We start from the raw sequence: 26,476 nt of genomic DNA, 5'->3' as shown, positions 1-26,476 counted from the left end.
TGCTGCCTTCACCTACCTTGGAGATCCCTGAAATGATGATGGTGCTTTTCTTCCGTGGGGACTTCAGCTTTAGCTTTGAGGATTCACTGAGCTGCCGAATGGCAACTTCAGCCACAGGATCTGAGCCGTTCAGCACCAGTAGTTCTGCCAGGAGGAAGATAGCACTGAGTTCAGTAGCAAAGTTAAAAGGCTCCAAGGGAATTCCCAGAACAGGGGGCAGGAATGGTCTATAAGCAGTGGTTGGCAAACAGTTTGGAGAAAGTGGGATAAAGAAAGAGGTTGAGGTTTTGCAACTAATCTCCCCATAGGGTAGAAGCAGCCAGGATCCACATGTAAATGAACAGGCAAGGCCTGATTCCTGAAAAACTTCACTTTCAGAAACAAGGAAGGGTCACCATCACCTACAACTCTACTCTACTCTCTGTAGTTATGTGCTACTCATTGGCATGTCTGTGTAAGATTCGTGTGTTTTACTGTTTATAAGCTGATGTTTTTTGTCAAGAAGTTATGCAAAGTGGCAAAATCCAGCAGACAAAAACAAATAAACTGTGGTGGATGAGATGGTGCAGTGAGTGAAGGTGCCATGCCTGATGCTCCAACTTGAGTTTGATCCCTGGGACCCAGTGGAGGAAAGAGAGAACAGACTCCTGCAGGTTGTCCTCTGACCTCCACAGGCATGCAGTGACAAACACACACACACACACACACACACACACACACACACACACACACACACACACACACACACACACACACACACACACACACACACACACACACACACACACACACACGCGCACGCCAAAAAGAAAGTAAAAGAAAGAAGAAAAGACAATCTTTAAACACTGGGGAAAAATTGACCTCACAAAGGCACATAACTCTTTCTCCCTCCCAAAGCCCCAACACAGAACAGTAATCAGAGGCAGCTAATAAAAGTGACTAAGAGCCGGCTCTCGTTGGCCCTTCCTGGGTCATAAATGTACGTGACAAAGCCTGCACGTTTTACATCATTGCTCACTCCTTAGCTCCATGAGACGAGTTCTTTCTTTTTGTTTTCTTTCTTTCTTTTTTTTTTTTTTTTTTTTTTTTTTTTTTTTTTTTTTTTTTTTTTTTGGTTTTTCGTGACAGGTTTTCTCTGTGTAGCTTTGCGCCTTTCCTGGAACTCACTTGGTAGCCCAGGCTGGCCTCGAACTCACAGAGATCCACCTGGCTCTGCCTCCCGAGTGCTGGGATTAAAGGCGTGCGCCACCACCGCCCAGCCTGTTTTCTTTATTTTTAAAAAAATCTCCACTTGACAAGGAGAAAGATGCCAGGCCATTAGGCAGGTGGCTGAGTGGAGATGCATAGTGGAGTTCCTCCCTCAGAGAACTTGTACTCATAATTTACACTACTTTGCTAAGGCAAAATTAAACATGACAAAGAGGGATGGTGATGCAGCTCAATGATTGAGCGGTTGCATAGCATGCGCAGGGCCCTGGGTTTGATGTCCAGGATTGCAGAAGCAAATGAAGGAACAAAAAAAACAAAACCGCTTTAGGAGTGTCCATGGCTGTAGGTCACAGGGGGCTGGTTTCCACAGCCAGTGACACACTTGACCTTGCCTAGTGCCTGGCACATAGTTCCTAAAACCTTGACATTTTCTGTGATGGAGTGAAGGGAGTATTTTTTTGTTATTTATGATAAGCTTCATTTGTGTGTGTGTGTGTGTGTTTGTGTGCCTGTGTCCATGTATGCGTATATACATGTGTTTGTGTGTGTGTGTGCATGTGTATGTGTTCATTCAATTCTGTGCACATGTGTAGGGGCTAGAGGTTGACATTGGGTCTCTTCTTAACATATCTCCATCTTTTTTTTTTTTTTTTTTTTTTTTTTTTTTTTTTTTTTTTGGTTTTTTGAGACAGGGTTTCTCTGTGTAGCTTTGCGCCTTTCCTGGGACTCACTTGGTAGTCCAGGCTGGCCTCAAACTCACAGAGATCCACCTGCCTCTGCCTCCCGAGTGCTGGGATTAAAGGCGTGCGCCACCACCGCCCGGCCCATCTTGTTTTTTGAGACAGAGTTATTGAATTTGGAGCTCACTAACTGGCTCAGACTGGCTGCCCACAAGCCCCATGGATCCCACCTCCCCAGAGCTGGGATTATAGGCTTGCTCAGCCACTGCCAGTTTTTTAAGTGGATGATGGAGATCAAACTCAGGTCCCCACACTGACTTATAGATAGGAAGATGTCTCTTTAAGATGATGATTACATGAAAACAACCCTAAAATTGGAGAATTAATACCAATATGGCTTGAATGTGAAATGTCCCTTCACAGGCCAGTGTTTAGAGAGCCTGCTCCCCAGAGAAGGGTGCCACTCTGAAGGCTGTAATGCCTTTAGGGGTGGAACCTGGCTGCCCTTGAAGGTTATAGGCCAGGTATTGGTTCCAGATCTGCCTCTCTGCTTCCTGGTCAGCCATCATGTGAGTAGGCTCTATTATTCACTCTGGTTACCATGAATTTACTCTTGAAACAGTGAGCCAAAACAGACTTTTCCTCCCTACACTGCTTCTGCCCCATCTCTTGGTCACAGTGATGCAAAATATGCAAAATAAGTAATCCATAAAATTGGGGAGAAGTAGGATATGAAACCTGGATATGTGGTTCTTGGGCCTTTGGAAACAGCTTGTGGGAAGAACATGGGAGAATTTGGAGATGTGGACTAGAATAACCCTTCAAGATGCTCTAGAAGCCCCCAAATGACACAAGCTATCACCATTGATCTCGCTGCCCACCATAACTAGAAGGTAAGACCTACTGCTGAAGACACCACATACTTTTGTTTAGAACACAGAGAAATCTGAAACTGACCTGAAAACTTCCTCCCTGCTGGAAGGTGCTATGCAGGCTGCTGGGGGAGAAAAAGAATCAATGGGCTTACCCAGCAGTAGACCCTGCAATCTATGATACTGACCCGACAGGCACAATATCTACTAACACAATAGAGGTGTGGCTGCTATGAAGTAACCAACTGCTTTTGATTGGATTTGAAGTCTGTTGCATGGGAAGAAATTTACTCCTGATCCTATAAACCTGGTCAAAAACCCAGGGCTGGAAAGGAGCCCTCTATTGTTTTGTTAAATGGACATGATGCCAAATATTTGTTTATATCACAGATGAGTGTTAATTTCAACTTTTTTCAGTGAAGCCCACTCCCTTTTGGCAGTGGTAAATGCAGTAAATTATCATAACTAATAGAAATGCTGAGAATAAGTGACCTCCCCAAGACTCAGGGAACCTTCTGAAAGAAGGGGAGGAAAGAGCTAGAGGCTAGGGAAGAGTGCTATCAAATGCTGTCCTCTGGATATGAAGTGGCCAGCACACTCATGAAGTCACAGCAGCAGTGACTACTTGCACAAGATCAAGCCAGTCAACATTCATCATGGATGAGTGGTTCATCTTAGCTGAAGGGCTACTGCAGTTGATGGCTGCTGGGGGAGCGGAAGTCATTTTTCTTCAGGAGTTGTAGTCACTGGTAGGTTACCCATGCTCTGGTGGATGTCCTATATATATGCAGGGACTCAGCAGGTTATTTAAAAAAAGAGTAAGATATGTGGGTGGGAGGTGTTTGTGTTAGAGGAGACCTGAGAAGAGGGACAGTGGGGAGCTGTGGGTGGATATGATTAAGATACAATGTATCTTGTATATAAGTATGAAATTATCAAAAATAAAAATATTGTTTTAAAAAAGGAAGAAAAGTTCTAGAATACTGTAAGTTCATTCTTGTGGGTGTGTGGAAGATCTGAGTGCTGAGAGAAAAGCAGACAGTGAGACTAAGCTGCTGCTGTTGGGATGGGAACAAGGACTCCACTGGGGAAAAGAGTAGAGGCCATTTGTGTTACATTCTGGCACAGAATTCGCCTATATTTTAACTATATTCTGGAAAATTATAAAGAGGCCAAATTCCAAAGTAATTCAAGGCAACACAGCACTCAGGCTATGGCATGGTTGCTGCTGGCTGTTTTAGCCAGGCTTACAGTGGGGTCTGAGAATAAAAATTAGAGTAGAAGGATATGAAAAACAAACTATTTGGCCAATAAAGAAGAACATCTCGAGCTGCCAAAGCAAGTGCGACAGGTAGCCATAGTTATTTGAGATAAGCACCATTAGGAAGAAGTCATATAGTTTGCAGTGGGATGTAGGAAGGATGCTTTCAGTGCATTTCAGGATTTGGTGAGACCCACGACATCACAGGCTCCAGCATATGAAACTGCCTACTCATTTGAAAGAGTTTCCCTTTAAAAGACATAGCTGCAGAGGTTCCCTGCTTGAATGGGGCTGTTTAGAGAAAGAAGTGTTGTCATAGGTTCACCCACCTAGGCACTCAGAAGCCACTGTGGTCATGATACAAGCTTAGCTACATATCAAGCGATCAATGAAACTTAGTGTTGTCCACATGGTGCTAGGTTTTCAGACATACAGTATACATGAGTTATGAAATCATGAAAGGTTGCACACCTAGGTTAAGGTAAGTTTGTAAGGCCAAGTAATTCAGGGTTGGGGTTCCTGTGAGGAGGATGAAGCCTAAGTTGCAGTAGAGACCCCTGGGCCATGGGACATCTCCCAAGGAAAGCTGTAGGTAATGAATAGAGCTAGCCCCAGAGAAAGGCCACATGGGCTGCAAATGGCAATGCTGTAGGAGTGGAACTCTCTGTCTATTGGTACTCAGATCATTCCACCACAGCATTACATGCCAGACACAGAGCTACAACATTCAGTGCCCTGCTGAGGTCCAGTCTCCCTCCAGTCGAATCTCTCCTTCCATCCTCCATTTCTCCCTTCTGGAATGGGCACATTTACTTTGTACCTTTGCAGTCTGGAAATACATGACTTTCCTGTTGATTTTATAGGAACTCACAGCTAAAGTACTGCCCTGAGTCTCAAAAACAAAACTCTAAACTTAGATTTGAACAATGTTGGAACTATTGAGTTTATGGAGACTCTTGAAGTTGAAATAAATACATTTTGTTTTATAAGATGACTATGAGCCTTTGGAGCCAGGGTGCAATACTATTATGGCTTAGATATCAAATGTCTCACAGGGTCATGTTCTGAACACTTGTTTCCCAGCCAGTGGCACTATTTTGGGAAGCTGTGGAACCTTTAGGAGGTGGGACCTCACTGGCAGACATCTGACACTAGGGGCAGGCCTTTGAAGGGTATAGAATCTCTTTACATCCTGAGCTAATGTGATATTGACTCTAATACATGTTTACAATGCCATGCCCCGACCCATGATGGACTGAAACTGAAGCCAAAATGAGTTTCCCATCTTGAAGCTGTTTCTGTTAGCTGTTTCATTACAGCTATACAAAAGTAACTAGAAGAAACACCCAGAGATCTCAGAAAACTGCTAAGTGCAGGGCATACAGAATGGGCCAAGCACACATCAGCACATGCTTTCCCCAGTGTTGCTTATCCAACAGAATGATATCACCCATGTGCCAGATGATAGGAAAGATAGCTTTCAGAAAGTTACAAAGTGGGGCCCCCACACCTGCTTGTTTTGTTAAAGTGCTCCACAGACCTAGTAGGGACCCAGCTCTGTCTTCTGTCTTCCTTCACCTGACATTCCCAGCTCCTTTTTCATTTTCTTTTTAAATGGAAGATGATTTTATTTATTTATTTATTATGAATACAGCATGTATGACTGCAGGCCAGAAGAGGGCACCAGATCTCATTACAGATGGTTGTGAGCCACCATGTGGGTGCTGGGAATTGAACTCAGAACCTCTGGAAGAGCAGTCAGTGCTCTTAACCTCTGAGCCATCTCTCCAGCCCCCCTTTTTCATTTTCTATTGCCACTAAAACAAAGACTCCCCAAAGACAAAAAGAAAAAGAAAAAAAAAAAAAGAAGCCTTCATTCCTAAAGCTCAGAAGTGCAGAGATGAAGAAGAGATCATGTCTTACCTGTGTCTGAAGAGGAGAATGTCTTGCTGACGGGGGCGCTGTGGCACGAAATGGCCTGGACAGAAATGTCCTTCTCAATGACCTTCACCTTGATGGGTGTCCTCACAGGGGACTCTGCAAGAACAGAAGATTCTAGAAAGTGAGAGGAGGCCCCTGCTGCACCATGAGGCCCTGCAGTTGTTACTGGCCAGGGCTGGGCTTTGAGACCTCTCAATTCCTTTACTGTGTTGGCAAAAGTGGGGCTGGGGGTTTAAAATTCAGAGCAATTTCAATAAAACTGGAGTTCTCATGTGAATTTTGGGTCCATGACCTGTGCCAAGGGAGCTACTTTGGGAAGATGGTTTCTTTACACAAACAGAAACAATATACCAATAAAAAAAGCAATGTGTTTTTCATTCTCCCCCCACTAGGGGCCAGCTACATTGCAATAGAAAGGTTTGTGCTGCCCCTGTTAAAGCAAATCAAAACAAACTTTTTTTTTTTTTTTTGAGACATGGCATCATATATCCTAGGCTGGCCTTGAATTTCATATTAGGCAAGAATGACCTTTAACTCCTGATCCTTTTACTTCCACTTCCCCAGGGCTGGGATTACAAATGTGTGCCACCATGCCTACGTGATACAATCAATGCTGGGGATCCAATCCAGGGCTTCATCCATGCTAGGCCAATGCTGCCCAACTGAGCCACATCCTCAGCCCTACATCTTGTCTCTTCATCAGTGATGTTTAACATACATTCAACTAACTAGACTTTTAGCCATCATGAGTGTGATGGAGTACTGAGTCCCATGTCGCTAGTCTTAGAACCAGACTGCGACTTTGGTGTAACTTCCAGGCAGAACCTCATCTCTGCCCCTCAACTATTTTTCTCTCTATCTCCTCCTCCTCTTTTTTTTTTTTTTTTTTTTTTTTTTTTTTTTTTTTGAGACAGAGTCTATGCAGCTCTGACAATCCTGAAATTCACAGAGATCCACCTGCCTCTGTTTACCGAGTGCTGGAATTAAAGGCATTATCATCATGCCTGGCTCTTTGCCAACTATTTTTTTCATAGAATATAAAGGTAACTGTGCAATGCAAAAGCCTGATGCCAAATGTCTTTCTTTCAACGCCAACACACTTCTCTCCAACACCTTTGTGCTGTAGTGCTCAGTGTTGTAGGGTGAGACCCACCCCACAGAGGCTGGGGACCTGTGGGTCTTCTGCAAAGAGACTGCACTCTGGGGTCTCACCTGAGCTCACTGGGGATGCCCTCCCAGTGTCAAAGCGAGGTTTGGTCTTCACAGCAGTGACAGTGGTGACCACAGTCCCACATGGCATCACTGTACGGTCCTTTTCAATCTTTGCAGCAGGAACAGGGGGAGGAGTGGGCCAGGACTTCGGCTCTCCAGGTTCTACATAAGAAAACTGTGGCAAAGATAGATATTTATTTTGAAACACAGTGGAGCCTGGGCTTCCATGGACGGCTGCTTCCCACACTCAGGGGACCAACACCCACACGAGTCCCTCCCAGAACATGATGTCATGAGAGCACAGAATGGCCATTTCCTTTCCTGGTGTAGTAATGACCTCTAGATGACCTTTCATACCAACTATGACACAAATGCAAGGGGCAGCTGTTTTTCTGTACTGCCCAAGGAATTATGATAAGAAAAAAAGGTCTGTACATGGTCAATGTGATGCAGTCTGAGTGATTTGTTTTTTTCTCTTAAATATTTTCAGGCTGGTTGGTACAAGCTGCAGCTGTGGAGCTGCAGATATGGACTCGGCAGATAACAGCAACAGGCTGGCTTAGCAGCGGTACACTGGTTTCTGCTAGTTTCTTCACCCATGTTACTTAGTGGTTTTTTTGTTTTTAATCAACCTGGAATGACAAAGACCCACAAGAGCCAAGCTAAAACTCTAAGCATGACCCATAAGAGGAATTTTTTAAAGGAGGCAGCTGGGTCAGCTGAGATGACACTGGAAAGGGTCATCTTGTACAGTAGCCAGATTAAGCCTGTTGTGACAAGATGTATCCACCTGAGCCTGAAGCCCAGGCTGAGAAGAGGGCCTCCTGGGTGAGTTTAGGTGTCATAGGGAAGTGACAGTGAGCCCTGGCAGGCAGGAGACAGGATTGTAGCAGCAGAGAACATGCCCTCATACCTCTGCAGTGACTGAGCCTAACACCAAGCTGTCAGGCTCTGTCCCGCTGACCAGTCTGAAGGTCTGTGGACCATTAGGCTGCTTCCTAAATAAGTCCAGGTGAATGGTTGCTGTCCCCAATAGACCTAGAGACAAGGAGGAGCAATGGTGATATTTCCACAGTCACACACCCCAAGGGATGTCCCTTTAGCTCCACTACACAGTGTCAGTGTCACCAATAAAAAGAGGCTACGGGCATTCCAGAGGGAACTATATGCCAGGCCTGGCAGAAGCAATAACTAAACCACACAGTGTGGAACTGTACCAACCATCCTTGAACCACTGACAGAAACTGGAAAACAGACAGTGGGGGATGGAAGGGGGGATGGCATCAATGAAAATGAAGAAGCTACTGAATGTCCTGGGCAAAACTAACATGGAAGGATGGGGGAGTTAAGGGCATAATGACAGAGGCCTACTCTCAAATGTGTGCCTGTGTGTAAAGAGCAAGAGTAAGTAAGAGGGAGAGATAGGGTGAGAAAGGAGGAAGGAGACAGAGGTGAGGTGCAATGACTAATCGAACATAAAGATTGTGGGCAATAGGGCAAATATTCAGAATGAGAATTTAAGCACAGGCTGCATGGCTTCTGTAAAGCTTCAGTTTCACAGGCTCCATCAGGCTACCCTGGAATGGAGAACGGTGAGCCAGCAGAAGCAAGGACTAGGAGGGATGAGAAGTGAATGGTAGCCTGATGCAGGGTGTCTCTCATACCCACTAAAGAAGGGAAGGTTTTTCTTACTACTTTCCCATGCATCTAAAGATGGCAGATTCAAAGAGGCTCGCACAGACCTCTTGATGGTAACTTGGGCATGATCATCTGGTCAGTCACCTGCCTTCCAACTTCCCTTCAGATCACAAAGAGACTCAATGGCATAGCTGGATATGCCAATGGTCTCTTCCTTCCCAATTTTAATGTTTACATGGATTTAAAAACATCCAAGAGGTCTGAGGATGTAACTCAGTAGTAGAACATTTATCTAGCATGATTGAAGCCCAGCACCACAAAAAGAAAGAAAAAATGATTTAAGGGCCAGTGAGATGGCTCATCAGGTAAAGGTACTTGTCACCAAGCCTGATAAACTAAGCTTGATTCCCAGGACCCACAAGATGGAAGGAGAGAATCAACTCGTACTGCAAGTTGTCCTCTGACCTACACAGACACAGATTAAATGTAAAAACAGAAGAATCTAACAAACATTGGCACTACCAATGTATACCAAGGTGGACACTCAAGTCCATGTTTATGTTGGTGACTTTACCCTGAACTGTTGAGTTCCTATGTCTGAATCATGTATCTACTTTAAATTAAGGCCAAGGGGCTTATTCTGTAGGGAAACATTGGCTGAAACTTACAGAGAAGGACATTAGGAGAGGGGCTGCCATGGCTATGATAGGAAAGTTTGTTACTATTTCCTTCCTTCCTTCCTCCCTTCCTTTTTCTTTTTGGTTTTTTGAGATATAGTTTCTCTGTGTAGCCCTCGTTGTCCTGGACTCGATTGGTAGACCAGGTTGGCTTCAAACTCATAGAGATCCACCTATCTCTGTCTGCTGAGTGCTGGGATTAAAGGCGTGTGCCACCACTGCCTGGATTGTTACTATTTTTTAATTTAAAAAATTGAAGGAAGTTCATTAAATATAAAATGGTTCAAAATTGTTTCTCTAATCTAAAAATTATTAAGGGAAGAATCTAGATTTGAAGAAACAGGGGCAGGAGAGATGACTCAGTACTAAGAGTACTGGTTGCTCTTCTCAAAGACCTAGGTTCAGTTCCTAGCCCTCATGTGGCAGCTCACAACCATCTGAAACTCTGGCCCTGGAAGATCTGGCATCTCTTATGACCTCTGTAGGCACTACATGCACACAATGCATAGATATACGTGCAGGCAAAATACTCACACACATAAAAATAAAGGAAAAAATTTAAAAACCAGATAACCATGTCCCCAAAATGAATGACATTGTTGATGTTTGACTTTGTACCAAACATTTCATTGGGAGACCTGTGGTTCAGAGGAGGGGCTGCCTCCTTTGCAGAGTATCTCCCCTCCCCATTCCAGAGCCCAGATCAGGCTGTTGATCTGGAACACTCCTCCACTCACCTTTTGAAGAGCACTCATTCTCTGAGATTTGCAGGAGCAGCTCCTTAGATTTGGCGTTCAGTTCACTGTGGAAAGAATAAAGCCCTATGAACCCTTCAAAGCTCAATGCTGTTGGTTTGGGTTCCCCCTCCAATGTATATTTTTTGATTATGCAAAGGAACACAAGGCTGTCAGTCATTAAAGGCAGAATGCCTGCAGCCTGACAGTTCAGAAATAGCCACTGATGCATCCAGGGATTAGCCTTTCAGAGGGGATCCATGGAACACCCTTCGATGACAGATATTTGATTGGTGGCCAGTATAGACTGAGACATTGATTTCATTTGGTTAATTTCTATTAACTTAAAAGTCACATGTCACCATTACCATTTTAAAACAACTATGTATAATTAACTGAGTACAGAACACAGAATATCTAACAAGCCTCCCTCCTCCTTCCTAAGATACATTTTACTTAAGATGCATGTACTATTCTTGTTTCCATGCTATATTCACCATCACCTTTAGCAGATTTAGGCGATTTCCTTGAGATGTCACAGACTGCAGAACAACTGCATTTTTGACAAATGTCTAGTGCTCTGTTGCCTTGGCCTTAAGAAATTTTATTTAGCCAAGTCCTTACAGATGGACTGTTTAAAAATAGAGTTATTGTTTCCAGAAAACAAACTGAGATTAATATCCTCACACATTGGAAGTCAGAGGAAAATTTGCTAGAGTTGGTGCTTTCCACCTAGTGGGTCCTGGGACTTGAACTTAGGTTGTCAAGTTTGGCAGCAAGTGTCTTTACCCACTGGACTATCTCACTGTCTCCCCTTCCAAGATCTGCCTATCATTTCTTCTTCTTTAAGTTCACTAACCAGTTATTTTTGATCAAAATCTAAAAGATTTTAGATCAGGATCTGTCCTGATGCCAGTGGTCTGCTTCTGGGACTGATCATTCACGGTGAGATTTTAAACTCCTATTACAAGAGTCCATGAATTTGTCCTAATTAAGTGTTTCAAAACTGGGAACCAGTATTAAACACTACTGATTCTCTTTGGGGAAGATGTAAAGACAGGAAGTTTACTTTCTCCTATAATCTAGTGACAAAGTGGACTCTCTTTGACAGATTTTCTTATATCAAGCCACCTTTACATTTCTGATGCAAACTCAAGTGGATTTATTTGTTTGTTTGTTTATTATTTATTTATTTATTTCTCTGTTTGTTTGTTTATTTCAGGCAGGGTCTCTACATAGCTCTGGCTATCCTGGAACTCAATATGTAAACCAAGCAGACCTTGAACTCACAGATATCTTCCTACCCCTACTTCCCAGATACTGGGATTAAAGGCATGCACTACCACACCTGGCTCCTATTTGTTTATTTATTTTTAATAGAATGGCTATTCAAACTTTTTTTCAGATTTATTTATTCTATGTGTATGCATGTCTTGCCTGCATGTATATATACCACATGCATGCTTGGTTCCTGCAGCAGGCATCAATCCCCCAGAATGGTTATGAGCTGCCATATGGGTACTAGGAACCAAACCCAAGTCCTTTGCAAGAGCAACCAGTGCCCTGACCAGAGCCACAGCTTCCAAATGGATGTATTTTAATGTATCATTGGATCCTATGTAATGACATATTAGTTAGGATCTGTACATTGCTATTTGTAAGTGGTTTGCATGTCCCCCTTTTTCTATTTTTTTCTCATCAGAGGTTGGCATCAGTTGGAGATTTCCTTCCACGCTGTGTGGCTGGCTGCTAAGGAAAGCAGGGAATCCCTTAACAGGCCTTTATCACAACCGGGAAAGAGGAGAAAGGTGACCCCCAGAACTGCCTTAAAAAGAAGTCCATGTTGGCCACAGGGATGGCTGTCTTTCAAAAACTCAGAATTTGTTTTCATTTCTTTAATTAATTTTTAGTATAAACAGTGCTATGCAATGACTCCAGGATCTGTCCATCTTGAGTAGACCCAGCTGTGGCCACCAGGCCCCTGGGGATGCAGGCTGTACTCACAAGGTGAATTCCTCTTCCCAAGTGAGGTCTCTAGTGTTTCTTACTAGGGTGCTGATGAACTGCTGTGCAGGATCATTCAGCTGGGCCACACACACATGGCTAATGTTACCTGTGATGAGACAAAGCAAGGTTGTATTGGCTTTTATTTTTGAATTGCATTAAAACTTTGCTTACCCACACAAGGAAGGGTAAATTAATTGACAAGGATCTCAGCTTACCTACACCTAAGAGAACTTTCTGTCATTTGCCATTTATACACTCTCAATGCTGAGGCAATAACTTAGTGGTTACAGCCCTAGACTGACCCCAGTGTCCCACTTCCTTCCATCAGTTCATGAATTCTGGCAGGCAGGACTCTCAGGTATGGAGTCTCATCCAGAAGCAACATGCCCATGTGCTGAGGCTTGGCCGCACTTCTAGTCAAGACTGACAACCTACTCAAAGGATGGCTGGTCCTAAGCTTAAATTGTGGCTGAATCTCACAGATAATCCATGCCCCACTTACAACAAGCAGGTGTTTTCATCCCTTATCTAATCCAAGGCCCTTTTGAGGTACTTACTTGGTATAGGTACTGTGACATCTCACAGCTGTTCCTGCTCTGAGAAAATGTTTCCTCTACAGCATCAGTTCTGAAGTCCTCTGTGTTTAGTAACTACTACAGAGCCTGACTCCTTACCATGCATCAGATCAGGGTAACTTTCACAGTCTTTCCTCAAGGGAAAACTCAGATCCATTTCCAGATGTGGGCATCTTAGTGTGCATAGGGAATGGAATCTGATTTCATAGCATGTGTACCCCAAACCTGAGACCCCAGCCCTGTCTGGTAGTCCTGGGGACCCACTTGGCCACTAGCTGATACAGCTGTGAAAGGCAACATGCAAGTATCTATAGCCAGCTGTGTAGTTCAAATGAAGCCTCTTTATGCTTTGTAAACTGGGAGGAAGAACCTTTGCAAATAGTGACCAGAATTCCTAACTTTCTTAAACAATGACCAGAACCTCAGTTCTATTCTCGTCAACATCAAGCTGCAATTGAAAAGTCACATCCTGCTTCAGACTGCTAAGCTTGAGGGTCCTTAGTGACCATTGAGAATCCTGAGGAAGGCCAGGGCTCACAGATGCCTTCTTCCCATCAGCAGCATCAGAGGCACCAGTAAGCCTAAGCTCTCTGATGCCCCATCAGCCACCCTCAAACCCCACTTTTTAAGGCAGCAGAAACTGCACTGCTCAGAGGTTCAGGGGTGCTCAACATGAATTTATTGGCTCAGTTTAAAACAGAAAACTACACTAGTATCTGTCAGACTGAAAAAAAAAAATAGAGCAACCATGACACCGCTCTCATGTACATGAGTTTAGATTACAACATTTGCATATTTATGGGGTGCAGTATGACACTTAGTGGCATGTCTATCCTGTATAATGATCAGATTCTGTTACTAGCGTTGCCACTGTTTCAAACATCTGCCCTTTCTCTGCATCTGGAACATTTAGAATTCTTCCCACAAAGTTCTTTGGGTATGCATAATTGGCCATCACCAGCCACAGTTACTTACTATCCTAAGGGGGTTACAGCTTGTGGCATCTGGATCCCAAGCCCATTAGCCAAAGACCAAGCCTTTCACTGTATTCCTTCCAAAGAAGGCAGGGGTCATACTGCAGACCCAACCAGGTTGCCATATGAGAATTCACCAGGCTGAGTCAAGGAAGGTCCCTCCCACAGCAGTGGCAAGTGCCATGAGGCCCTGGTGGCACCAGCACCCACCTGAAGCACCAGGATGGGTTAGCAGGGAGACTCGGATATTCTTCACCTGCAGTTTTAGTTCATGAGCCCTTGGAGGTTTGGGAGGGCAGGGTTCCTGAGCAGTGGAGGAAGTACACTGTAGAGTCTGTGGGAGAAAAACAGGGTTACAGTTGTGAGGATGTGAGGGAATAGCCAGGGGCACTGTCTTCTATATGGGCAGTATCTTCAACACTGGTGTCTTCAGCGATACCAGAACAGGGGACCTGACTTCCAGGATCAACTTAGAATTGACATTCCTGTCTCATGGGAAGGTTCTGCTGCCTCAGAAGTGAGCCTTTTCTTTTTTCCTTCCTTCCTTCCTTCCTTCCTTCCTTCCTTCCTTCCTTCCTTCCTTCCTTCCTTCCTTCCTTCCTTCTGTTCCTTTATTCATTCCTTCCTAAAAGATTTATTTATTTATGTATATGTGTGCTCTGTTTTCATGAGCATCAGAAAAGGAGTCAAATCCCATTACGGATGGTTGTTAGCCACCATGTTGCTGGGAATTGAACCAGCACTTCAGGACCTCTAGAAGAGCAGTCAAGCTCTTGACTGCTGAGCCATCTCTCCAGGCCCATAGTGAGCCTTTTCTATCCCAAATGAAGAACCTGCTGATAGTAGTGACCCTGTTCAAATTCTGCTTGTGGTCTACTTCCCAGGACAGTGAAGATTAGCCAGCACATGGATCCATGCTCAGACCCAGGACAGGTGCTTTAGATAGTGAATTGGTCTTCAGGCTGTGGTGCTTGACAGAACAATGTCTAGATATGAATGGCCATCAGTCTGGGATCACCTCTTGCCTCCAGGCAGAGGCCACCAGTTCCAGGAAGAACATCTATGGACCCCTGACATTGCACAAGTGAGGGACAAAAGCAGGTGCCGTCTCATCTCATTCTCAGAAGAGCACCAAGCACTGGCTGCCATGATGGTGCTCACAGGGGCTCTTAAATTTAGCACAAGAACCTAAGACCCCAGAAGGGTCTCTGAGAGGTGATGGACAAACAGTGAAAGCCATGCAGGAGCTATCCAGGGTGCTGATTGGACTTGAGCTACTTCTTGGGGGATGTTTACTGACATCTCCAGAGACACTCATGGAAACACTGTTCTGAACCAGGTTCTTCCCTGCTGTGAGTGAAGAATGGCAAAGGCCAGGAAGGACTGTAACATCCTTAAAGCACTGTGATGAGATAGAGATGTGATACTTTGTCAGTTGTATATGTGGGACTATTTTTTTTCCTTTCTTTCCTGTGTATGTGTACACACATATATAAGTATTTACATGTTGGGGGATATTATTTTAATGTGTGTTACTTTTATTTATGTTACATTTGTTTAACTCTGTGAAGCTGTGTTACTGTGACTGTCTAAAACACCTGATGGTCTAATAAAGAGCTGAACGGCCAATGGTGAGGCAAGAGAAAGGATAGGCGGGGCTGGCAGGCAGAGAGAGAAGTAGAAGAAATTTGGAAGAAAGGAAAATCAAGGAATAAGAGAGGAAGGAGGAGGACTAGAGGGGCCAGTCACCCAGCTACACAGCCAGACATGGAGTAAGAAGAAAAGAAAAGGTATACAGGAATAGAGAAATACAAAAGCCCTGAGGCCAAAGATAGACAGGATAATTTAAGTTCAGAGAAGCTGACTAGAAATAAACTAAGCTAAGATCAGTCATTTATAAGTAATAATAAGCCTCTGTGTGAGTGATTTATTTGGGAGCTGGGTGGTGGGGCCCCCCAAAAGAGCAAAAACAAACAACATTTACATGTGTGGGGGTTTACATGTGTGTGTAAACATGGACATGTCTGTGCATATGGAAGCCTGTGGCTGTCAGCAGGTATAATCCTCAATCACTCTCCACCTTATTCACTGAAGTAGGGTTTCTCCATTGAACACAAAGCTCACCAATACAGCTAGTCCAGCCAGCCAGCTTTCTCCAGGATCCCCTGGTCTCAGGCTTCTGAGGCTAGAATTAGAGTCAGACTACCATGTCCACCTGGCATTGACTTTGGGTTCTAGGGATCCAAATTCCAATCTCCATACTGGCACAAGTGCCACTAAGCTATGACAGTTCTACTTCTGAGCCATAAATACCCAGGGACTCAGTCAAACACCATTCTGGGTATTTCTATAATGGTGGTTTGAGATGAATTCAATTTTCAGGACAGATTTTTTTTTTTCTGAGACAGAGTTTTGTGTTAACCACATTGGCCTCAGACTCATTATGTAGTGGAGGATGACCTTGAACTTCAAATTCTCTGGCTTCTACCTCCTGAGTGCCGGTATTACAGGCACATGCCACCATGCCTGGTGTATATGGTCTTAGAAATTGAATCCAGGACTTCATGCATGCTGCATGCTAGGCAAGCACTCTTCCAACTAAGCTATAGCCCAAAAGATCAACATTTAAACGGACAGACTGAGTAAAGTAGATGGCCATCCCTAATAGAGTGAGTGGGCTTTATCCCATCAATTGAAGGTCCAAGTAGAAAAAATGAGCCACCTTTAAATGAGAAAGAATTCCTCCTTCCAGACACATCAGCCAGGCCATAGTCTTTTTCTGCTTTTAAAATCAAACAGAAACACTGGTCCTCCTGGGTTCGAGCTCTGAGCCTTTGGTCAGTCTGGACTGAGGCCAAACCATCAACTCTCCTGGTGTTCAAAGCTTCAGACATGGGCTGGAATCATACCATGTATGTATTAGTCACATCTGTGGTGACATTTTGTTTGTGCTCTCACAAATAATGCTTGCCTGGAGATTGGAGTGTGGAGCTAGCCACTAGAGCCCAGGCAGTAGTGTCGCACACGTTTAATCCCAGCTCTTGGGAGGAGGAACCAGGAAGTGATATGGCTGGGTGGAGACAGGAAGTAAAAGTAGGGTAGAAACAGGAGCCTGGCCCTTTCAGGCTGAGGATTTGGTAGAGGTAAAAAGTCTCTCTAGTGGCTGGCTCCTTTACTGATCTTTCAGCATTTACCCCAATATCTGGCTCCAGGTTTTTATTATTAAGACCATGTTAAGGTCTTTAGGCAACGATGTTATAATATTATATCTTATAAATCTCTCTCACCCCCATGCCCCAGGGCTCAATTTCTCTAGAGAGCCCTGCCATGGGTATAGTACTTAATGAAATTGAACAATTTCATTTTAGAATGTGACTGAATATGATAACATAGGCCCCCCTTTTTTTAATCTGTGGGTTTTGAAAATATAATACTATTTTGTGAACTGTCTCCAATTTTGATAAATTTATGGTCACCAATACCCTCTGCTTTTCAAGAATCCATCATTAGCAGGATTACTGGGAGATGCAGTGGCTGAGGCTGCTCCAACCTCTGGATGTATGACTGACTCCAGTATTTAGGAAAGGCTGAACCCGCCCCTCACGCCTTATGCCTCTGAGAGACCCTGAGGGAAGTCTATAATCCCCTGCTGTTCTCATCTGCTAGCTGAGCTATGCCTGCCACCCTGTAAGCAAAGTAAGGTAAAGATGACTTGTCATATCCCTGTGACCCTAGTCACCTAGAATTTAGCACCAAACACTATCACCAGCTAAGAGTGTCTGATGAATGGTGCAAAGCAAGGGACCATAGCTTCATCAGAAGGGCAACAGTGAGTGGCCTGGCAACGTCTCTCACCATGGAGCTCTCATCTTGAGGCTCTATTCTAATATTGCGGACAGTATCTGCCTGTGCAATGTCAGCCCTACCATCAGAAGTGAAGACACCAGAAGCACAAGCTCGCAGTTGTCTGTGTCCTGCAGGCTCTATTCTAATATTGCGGACAGTATCTGCCTGTGCAATGTCAGCCCTACCATCAGAAGTGAGGACACCAGAAGCACAAGCTCGCAGTTGTCTGTGTCCTGCAAACCGGGCTTACCTGAGCTTCTTTGACCCGCGTGGGCTTGGTGCTCAGAAACACAGATGGAGAAGCAGCACTAACTAGGTGCTTGAAAAGATCCTCCAGGGCTTCCGAAAGCATATTTACCTCGAGTGCCTGTTTCTGGAGAGAGACAGGTCATCAGATCATCGCACGCCAGATGCTAAACGTTACAACATCAGACCTCATTAAGCAACCTTGGTGTGAAGGCTATGCTGGCTCTTGTTGCTAGGACTGCAACTGTCCTGCTGGCCCATGACAGGCTAGGAACAGCAGCAGCCGCCTCCAGGAGCACAGCCAGTGAGAAATTGGAGAACTCAGTTTATAATGAACCAATTGTGCCAACAACTATGTGAGGTTGATGAGTCCCCTGAGCTGCAGAGAAGCACAGCTCAGCCAAGAACTTGATGGCAGGCAGAGAGAGTGTGCAAAAACTCCAGACCCCAGAAACTGCACAGCAATAAACATGCGGCTTTCAGCTGTTGGATCTATTGATTGTACATGTCTTAGTTATCTGGTTTGTTGCTTCAACAGAAGCAACTTAGGGAAGAAAGGGTTCACTCTGGCTCACGGTTTTTAAGGCACAGTCTTTCATGACAGGGAAGTCATGGTGTCAGAATGTGAAGCAGCTGGTCACAGCGAATCTCAGGAAGCAGAGAGAGATGAACGCTAGTGCTCAACTTGCTTTCTCTTTTTTATTCGTTCTGGGACCCCAGCCTATGAGATGGTATTTCAGGTGGGTCTTCCATCTCAATTAATCTAACTTTGAAACTCCCTCTGACTTGTCTGGAAGTTTGTTTCCATGGTGATTCTAGATTCCATCAAATTAAGAATCAAGATTTAGCTAGGTGGTGGTGGCACACACCTTTAATCCCAGCACTCAAGAGACAGGCAAGTGGATCTCTGAGTTCAAGGCCAGCTTGGTCTACAGAGCAAGTTCCAGGGTAGCCAGGGCTACACAGAGAAACCCTGTCTTGAAAAACAAACAAATAAATAATCAAGATTCTGCAGCTCAGATATCTCCCATATTCAAGATTTCAAGGTCCCAGTACCCCACGTAGAGCCTGTGAAGGGACCACAACAAGCTTCCTGGGATTCGTTCTGCACTATTTCTAGCTGGGTACTAGAGCGGATACAGTACCCACTCATGTGTGTGTGGTTCTGTTATGTGTAGCAGAGCTCTATAAACCATAGGTTATCAACCTGTGGGTTGTGACCCCTTTGGGGTTGAATGACCCTTTCACAGGGGTGGCATATCAGATATTTTGCATATTGGATATTTACATTATGATTCATAACAGTAGCAAAATTACAGTTATGAAGTTAGCAACAGAATAATTTTATGCTTGGGGTCATCACAACACAAGGAACTGTGTAAAAGGGTCATAGCATTAGGAAGGTTGAGAACCACTACTATAAATGTTTTTAGTGCACAGGTTTTGGATTTTATTCTATTTTTCAGTATTAGAGATAGAGCCAAGGGCTTTCCCCATACTGGGCAAGCATTCTATTAGTGGAATACATCCCCAATGGAGGTTGGGTTTTTAAGACATCATCTCACTGTGTATCCCAGATTGGCCTTAAACTCATGATCCTCCTGCTTCTGCCTCCCACAGACTGGCTTTACAGATCTATGGCACCACAGTCGGTTTTAAAGAATTAAGTTTTAAAATCTCCATTAATGTGAAGGACAACTTGGTCTCTCTTGTTTCAGTATTATAGCTTTGGTTTTCACTCTTGAGAAAAAGGGCCGGGTAGATATTTGCTAAGATGACAGGTCTCACTCTGCAGGCAGCCCAGGCATCCATGCCATCCTTCTGAGTTCTGGAAGAGAAGCTGTGATGGTCAAGCGCTGCCAAGATCTAACACCTTAGTTCCAATTGCTGTGGTGAGCAGCTTGAAAGCACCTTGGGTGCCATTTCCCCTCACTGTGGACCCCATCTGGCTGTATAGGCAAGGCCCTTATAGGCACTGGTTCCCACTGGCCTATAGGACACTCACAACTTGTACAATAGGAACTGACTTTAGAAAGCAGACTGGAAACATCTGTGTTGTTGTAAGACAACTGGCTGCCTGCCCCCTGTTTAATCAGGCATCCCTATAGTGAACTTGGCTTTTATCTATTAAAAGTGAACCTGAATCTCTAAAATATAAGGTCTCTAAATGCCAAAACCCAAATGGCTGATGCTATGGCTCTCACTGAGGGCCAGCCTCCCATATACACATGTATTAACTGGTTTGATCTTTACAACACATTCCCGTCACCTCACAGATAAGAAAATGAAGGCATAGAGAAGTCAATTAACATTCACAGAGCTATATAGTCCATAAAGGAGAGCCAAAGAGTCAAATCCAAGTGGCTAAAATAGTTAAGAGCCTGCACTTTGAACCAAGAGGCCATCACCTACTCCCTCAATGGTTCCTTGATAACCTAGCTTTCATTTTTAAGTTAAATAAAAGTCACACAATATAGAATAACTACTTAAATATACATTTCACTGTTCTTTTGTACATACACAGTACTAAGTACCCACTACTTAAATATGTTCTCAATCTTCTCACTGCTCCCTAAAGATGAACTCCAGACTCCATCCTATCAGGAGTCCTGTCCCCAACCCCTGGCATCCAACTTTCTTTCTTTGTGGATTGCCTTTTCTGGACTGGGTGTGTCATGAAGACACACGTCTCTTGAATCAGGCTTCTTTTATCGTTTATAAGGCTAATCAGGATACAGCGTGCACCAGCAAGTCACTCTGTTTCTGGCTGAATAATACCACACAGTATGGCTTTGCCTTACGTTGGACTCTTGTTTCTGTCTGACCTGCACAATTGCTTCTCACTCAGTAGACAGGAACTCTGGCCTAATGGTTGCCATCTCAGGAGTGGTTGCCAGGGCAACCTCCTTTCACAGCCCCCGTCCCCACTGCTATTCTTATTCACTAGGGAGCTGTGGATCTGCTACTGAGCCACAAAGTAGTCCCCAGAAGTCTCCACAGAGAAATCTATAGGGTGCCTAGAGGATGAAGAACAGGAAGTACAAGTATCATGCTGCTGGCTGGGTACAGGAGGAAGAATGAGTGAGGTCATCTTTGTAAAAAGACAATGACATAAGTCACTTTGTGCAGGTATCAGTAAGGCCAAATGGAAGGAACACAGCTTTACCCTAGTCTGTCAGTGGTGCTGACTCTGGATCAAATTTTCTTTCTTTTTTAAAATTTAATTTATTTATATTTTATGTATGTGTGCTCTGCATGTATACCTACATGCCAGAACAGGGCAACAGATTCTATTATAGATGGTTGTGAATTGAACTCAGGTTCATGTGGTGGCTGGGAATTGAACTCAGGACCTCTGGATGAGCAGCCAGTGCTCTTAACCACTGAACCATCAAATTTTCAACAGTCAAAAATATATACAAGGGGTTGAAGAGAAGGCTCAGTAATTAAGAGCACTGGCTGTTCTTCTGAAGGACCTATTTGATTCCCAGCACCCAGAAGATAGCTCACAACCTTTCCTAATTTCAGTCCATAGAGATTCAGTCCCTTCTGGTCTCTGCAAGCACTGTACACACACACATCATACATAGACACACATGTGGGCAAACCAAATTATATAAAAAATAAAATAAATATGTAAATCAACAAAGATGGGGAAATTCTATACCTGAACATTGACTGAGGCAAATGAATCAATATCACATTGGTAACATGGTTACCCATGGGAGAAATGACTCAAGGAATCCCACAGAATGGTGTCCTTCTTCGAATTAAGAAATTCAGCAGGAGCTTGCCTGTGTGTACTGTAGGCATGGACACATGATGCCATCATCAGAGAAAGCAAACAGCAAAAAGAAAGAGAAGGAAGGGCTGCCCCGCCCCAAATCATTCTCTATTCCTCCTCCTTCCTTCTGCTATTTGCTTCTCTTAGACAATGATATCATCTGTGGGCCTGCAGTCCACCAGACAAGCCCTGACATGTTCAATCTCTTCTCCTGAGAAGGGGACCATTCTGAGTTCAAAATTCCTTGAGTCACTCCTCCCCCACCCCAGTAGCTCTGTTACCAATCTGATAGTAGTTAATTTACCTTAGTCAGTAGTGTGTGTGTGTGTGTGTGTGTGTGTCAAACTTACCAGCCCAAACCAAATCAAAGCCAAACCAACCAAACCCACACACTGCATACATCTATGTCAAAACATAAAGCCTAAAATACTGACAGGACTGGGGTGGAACACTTGTTTAGCATGTTTAGGGCCCTGGGTTCCATTCCCAGCACCAGAGAAAAAAGACAAAAGAGAGACGAAGGAGGAGAAGGAAATTCTCTTATTGGCAAACACACTACAAGGCCCACACAGCTGTGCTGTGATGAGGCTCAGTGGCTGGCCTAGTTGAAACAGAGCAGAACTACAAGGGGATTTTGTGAAAGCCAGAGGAAGGATTCCAGGTCCAGCAAAGGAAAGTGCCTCCGGGGCACTTTTCACACACACTCACTGCACCCCAGTTTCTGTCCTCATATGCTGAGGCCCCAGAAAGTGAAAAGGAAAGTATCCTCTCCATCAAAGCTGTCCTCACAGTGCCCTGTCTCTTGTGGCCTAGGTCAGCATGGGGAGAATGGCTGGCAGGGGCTGCCCACCTTAGAGATGCCCAATTTGAGACATGCTCTAGCCATGCATCCTTAAACCAGTGAAAGAATGACAAAAACTTACGGACTGACCTCCCCTGGGGCCTGGGGCTGGATCTTGATGGCTGTTTCTGGTGTATGGGTGAACGACCACCTGATCTGAATGTCCTCTCTCTTCTCTTCCATGTGGAATTCCATCTATGAGAACAAACCACCAAGAAACAGTTATTGGGTAGTTGAGCTCTTCACTTGAGCCTTAATTAGCTCATGTGTGCATGCATATGTGCCATGTACATGCACATTTTTGTATATGTGCTATATGTGTGTGCATACTGCATGTGTGTAATATGTCTGTATGAGGTGTGCATGTATATTATATGTATATGCTGTGTGCTGTGTACATGTGTACTGGTGCTCTCTGTGTATTCATTTTTTAAGATTTATTTTTATTTTATGAGTTTGCTGGTTGATTTTTGTCAACTTGGCCCAAACCTAGGCATACTTTGAAATGCCTGCATCAGATTAGCCTATAGGCAAGCCTGTGGGGATTTTGGTTAAAGATTGATGTGGGAGAGCACAGTTCATTATGGGCAGTGCTACCCCTGGGTAGGTAGTCCTGGGTTGTATAAGAAAGCAGGCTAGTAAGCCATGAAGAGCAAGCCAGTAAGCAGTACCCCTCCATAGCCTCTGCATCAGCTCCTGCCTCCAAGCTCCTACCTTGAACTTCTACCCTGACTTCCTTCAGTAATGAGATGAAATTACTTAGTTGGATGCCTTTATTTTCCTGGAAAGACAAAAACAAAACCCTGTCCCAACCCTAACTTTGGGGAAAATTTCCTTTTTGGCAAGTTATATCAATCAAATGAAAGGCATTTGTTAGTCTTATACATTAGTTTAGATTGAATGGTCATGCTGTTTGATGAACTATTGCCTCTTTTAATCAAGAGGTCTCTCCTGTTCAAATCTTATCTTTATCAGTTTTGATGATAACCATAGCCTTTCTCCTCCTGTGGAAACAAAAGCAAAACCCCTTTCCCAACGTAATACATATCCTAGTTTCCATTCTGAGGTCATCACATCTTTAAAGTATACAGGATGATTTAAGTCAGCAGTTTTTTTCTATTATCCATTGCCTCTCTGAAACTGTTGTTCCTTTCTTATTAGCATTAAAAAATTGAAGTTAATAAAGCATTGTTCAATCTGTCTCTGGGGGTCTTTATTATCCCATTCTGTTTATTAAGCATATCTTTTAAAGTGAGATTAGATCTTTCTATAACTGTTTGCCCTGTAGGGTTATATAGTATATCTGTAATATGCTTTATGTTATAATATACAGAATGGTGTTTAATTTTACTAGAGACATATGCTGGAGTATTATCAGTCTTAATTTGTACAGGTATCTACATAATGGTCATAACTTCTAATAAATGTGTAATTATAGAATCAGCCTTTTCAGAACTCAAAGGAGTTGCCCATTGAAATCCTGAATATCTATCTATGGCATGGTGTACATACTTTAATTTTCTGAACTCTGCAAAATTAAACACATCCATTTGCCAAATTTTATTTCTTTGAGTACCCTTTGGGTTACTTCCTGCAGCTAGTAGAGTTTAGTTTTACAAAGAACAAGTAGGACATTTCCTTATAATTTCCTTGGCTTGGTGCCAAGTGATGGAAAAATCTTTTTTCAGATCACAGAGTTGTAAGCTAGAATGAACCCTCTCCTCCCCAAGTTGCTTTTAGTCATGGTACTTTATTACAGCAATAGAAAAGTAATTACAATAATGTGTATGAGTTGCCTGTGTGTATGCCTGGAGCCCCTGGAGGCCAGAAGAGGTTAGATAGCCCCTAGAACTGCAGTTATGAAAGATTGTAAACTACCATGAGGATGCTGGAAACCATCTGCAATAACAGCATGGACTTTTAACTACTGTCCCAGCCCCGTGTGTGTTCCTTTAGTCACTTGTTCTTAGAGACAATGGCTCAGCTTCTGCCTTGGTCCACATTGTTCTTTCAGAATGAATGTGAAGACCTCTTCCCAAACTCCTTTCCAGCCTCTCGTCTGCCCAGGCAGTCCCTCAGGCCAGGTGTCACTGACACTCTGCAGCCTTATTTAAATAAGGAACTCACTGTGCTCTGTGCTTCTCTTTCTGTCATGAAGGCATAGGAGAGTGGAGAGAGAAGGGACCCAGGACACTTGTCTTCAGTGCTGGGCATGGCCGGTGCCCATGTTCAAATGTCTCTGGGACTATATATGGAACCCTTGCCCCTCTCACCTGAGCCACTCCAGCAGCCTCCAGCTGGTCTCCTATATTGAATAGTCGTGCTCATGTAGAGGTGGCAGAATCATGGAAACATGGCCAGGCCTTCATCTTGGATCCTTATATATAGGGCCAGACTTAGTAAAAGGGACTTGGTAGGTGTGATTAGGGCCTGGACCTTAAAGTGGTGAGAACATCTTAATGTCTCCAGATTACCAAAAGCAATTATAACCATCCTTAACACTAAGAGAGGCTAGCAGGAGAATGGTCCAATAGGTATGGTTTGAGGACTACACCCATGGTGACTGAGCTGAAAAAGGCACAGTGACCAAGCAAAGAGTGAGGTGGTTGGTATATGAGCTCTTTACAACTAATGTATAGCCAACAGGAACATAAGCCTGCAGTCCTATAACCCTCAAGGTCCTATTGAACAAGGCTATCTTCAGAGTCAAGCTGCCACCATTTTCATCATCTGTATCTGCTTGCAAAAGATCATCAAAGCTGGGCTTGCAGAATGCTGACATTTCCTCATAGGAGAGGCAGGGTAGGTTTCAGGACCCTCACCCAATATCTAGTTACTTCTCCAAACCAGTTATACATAATTCTGTCCTAATTCAACATGGCCTCAGAGAGTATACAGGCTGAGAGGAACTAGAGAAGGGGGCTCTCCATTTATAGCTGTGGGGAGTCATCATCTATGCTGGGTACAGACTTTACATGTTCTGAGTCATGTTCATGGTGGCTTACAGTTTAAAGATGATGAATGACCTAACTCATAATTAATAAGAACATGAGACTCATAATAAGAACTCTGTAACTCAGCATGGATGAATCCTCCCTGTGTCTCTCCTATGGCAGGGAACACAAAGTTATATCTACTATGTATGGTGGTATTGTGTTCCCCAAAATATTGTGCACTCTAATAAACAAATCTGGGGTCAGGGACAGAACAGCCACAATATTAAACATAGAAGTTAGGCAGTGGTAGCACATGCCTTTAATCCTAGCATTCCAGAGGAAGAAATCCATGTGTTCAAGGATACAGCCAAGCATGGTGACTCACACCTTTAATCCCAGGGAGTGATGGCAGATAGCAGAAGGGTATATAAGGCGTGAGGACCAGGAACTAGAAGCATTTGGCTGGTTAAGCATTCAAGCTTTTAGGTTTTGAGCAGCACAGTTCAGCTGAGAGCCATTTGGATATGAGGACACAGAGGCTTCCAGTCTGAGGAAACAAGATCAGCTGAGAAGTTGGCCAGGTGAGGTTAGCTGTGGCTTGTTCTGTCTCTCTGATCTTCCAGTGTTCACCCCAATAACTGGCTTCAGGTTTGATTTTATTAATAAGACTCTCTAAGATTCCTGCTACAACCATGGATTTCCTGTGACTGACAGCATCTACACAGTCTTACCTTTAAATGAAATGGTGAAAGCTGGACGTCATACAGCTGGCATTCTGAACTGCTTGTGGAGGCAGGGCCTGCACTGACCAAGAACTGAAGGGTCTCACCCACCACATGACAGATCACCACCTGGAGAGACAGGGTACATGGAATCTTCAGAGGACAGCAAGGACAGTGCTTACCATAGACACCTTCATTTCGCTGAATAACCTAGACTTTCTATGCTATCAAGGAAAGAATTTTGAGTCTCAATCTTGGATAAATACTCAGATGCACATCTTTTCTACCATGAAACAATTAAAAAAACTAGACACTGCCTCA

At 43.9% G+C, this 26,476-nt stretch overlaps 1 protein-coding gene across 1 annotated transcript in view; it reads right to left on the bottom strand.

The window, feature by feature from the left end:
• C2cd2 (C2 calcium dependent domain containing 2) overlaps positions 1-26,476 on the bottom strand; it is a 73,324-nt gene that overhangs the window by 18,432 nt on the left and 28,416 nt on the right. The window contains exons 3-12 of the mRNA XM_028860294.2: positions 26,165-26,284; positions 22,588-22,692; positions 17,877-17,999; positions 13,991-14,114; positions 12,229-12,337; positions 10,228-10,292; positions 8,089-8,213; positions 7,176-7,350; positions 5,946-6,059; positions 17-144 (exon numbers count right to left, since the gene is read on the bottom strand). Of these exons, the coding sequence (XP_028716127.1) occupies positions 17-144; positions 5,946-6,059; positions 7,176-7,350; positions 8,089-8,213; positions 10,228-10,292; positions 12,229-12,337; positions 13,991-14,114; positions 17,877-17,999; positions 22,588-22,692; positions 26,165-26,284 (1,188 nt within the window). The remainder of the gene's footprint in view (positions 1-16; positions 145-5,945; positions 6,060-7,175; positions 7,351-8,088; positions 8,214-10,227; positions 10,293-12,228; positions 12,338-13,990; positions 14,115-17,876; positions 18,000-22,587; positions 22,693-26,164; positions 26,285-26,476) is intronic.

The sequence above is a fragment of the Peromyscus leucopus genome, chromosome 12 (genome assembly GCF_004664715.2).
Source record: "Peromyscus leucopus breed LL Stock chromosome 12, UCI_PerLeu_2.1, whole genome shotgun sequence".
NCBI classification, from domain to species: Eukaryota; Metazoa; Chordata; class Mammalia; order Rodentia; family Cricetidae; genus Peromyscus; species Peromyscus leucopus.
Note: the sequence above shows the minus strand (reverse complement) of the source record. Positions and strands in the feature narration are given on the sequence as shown.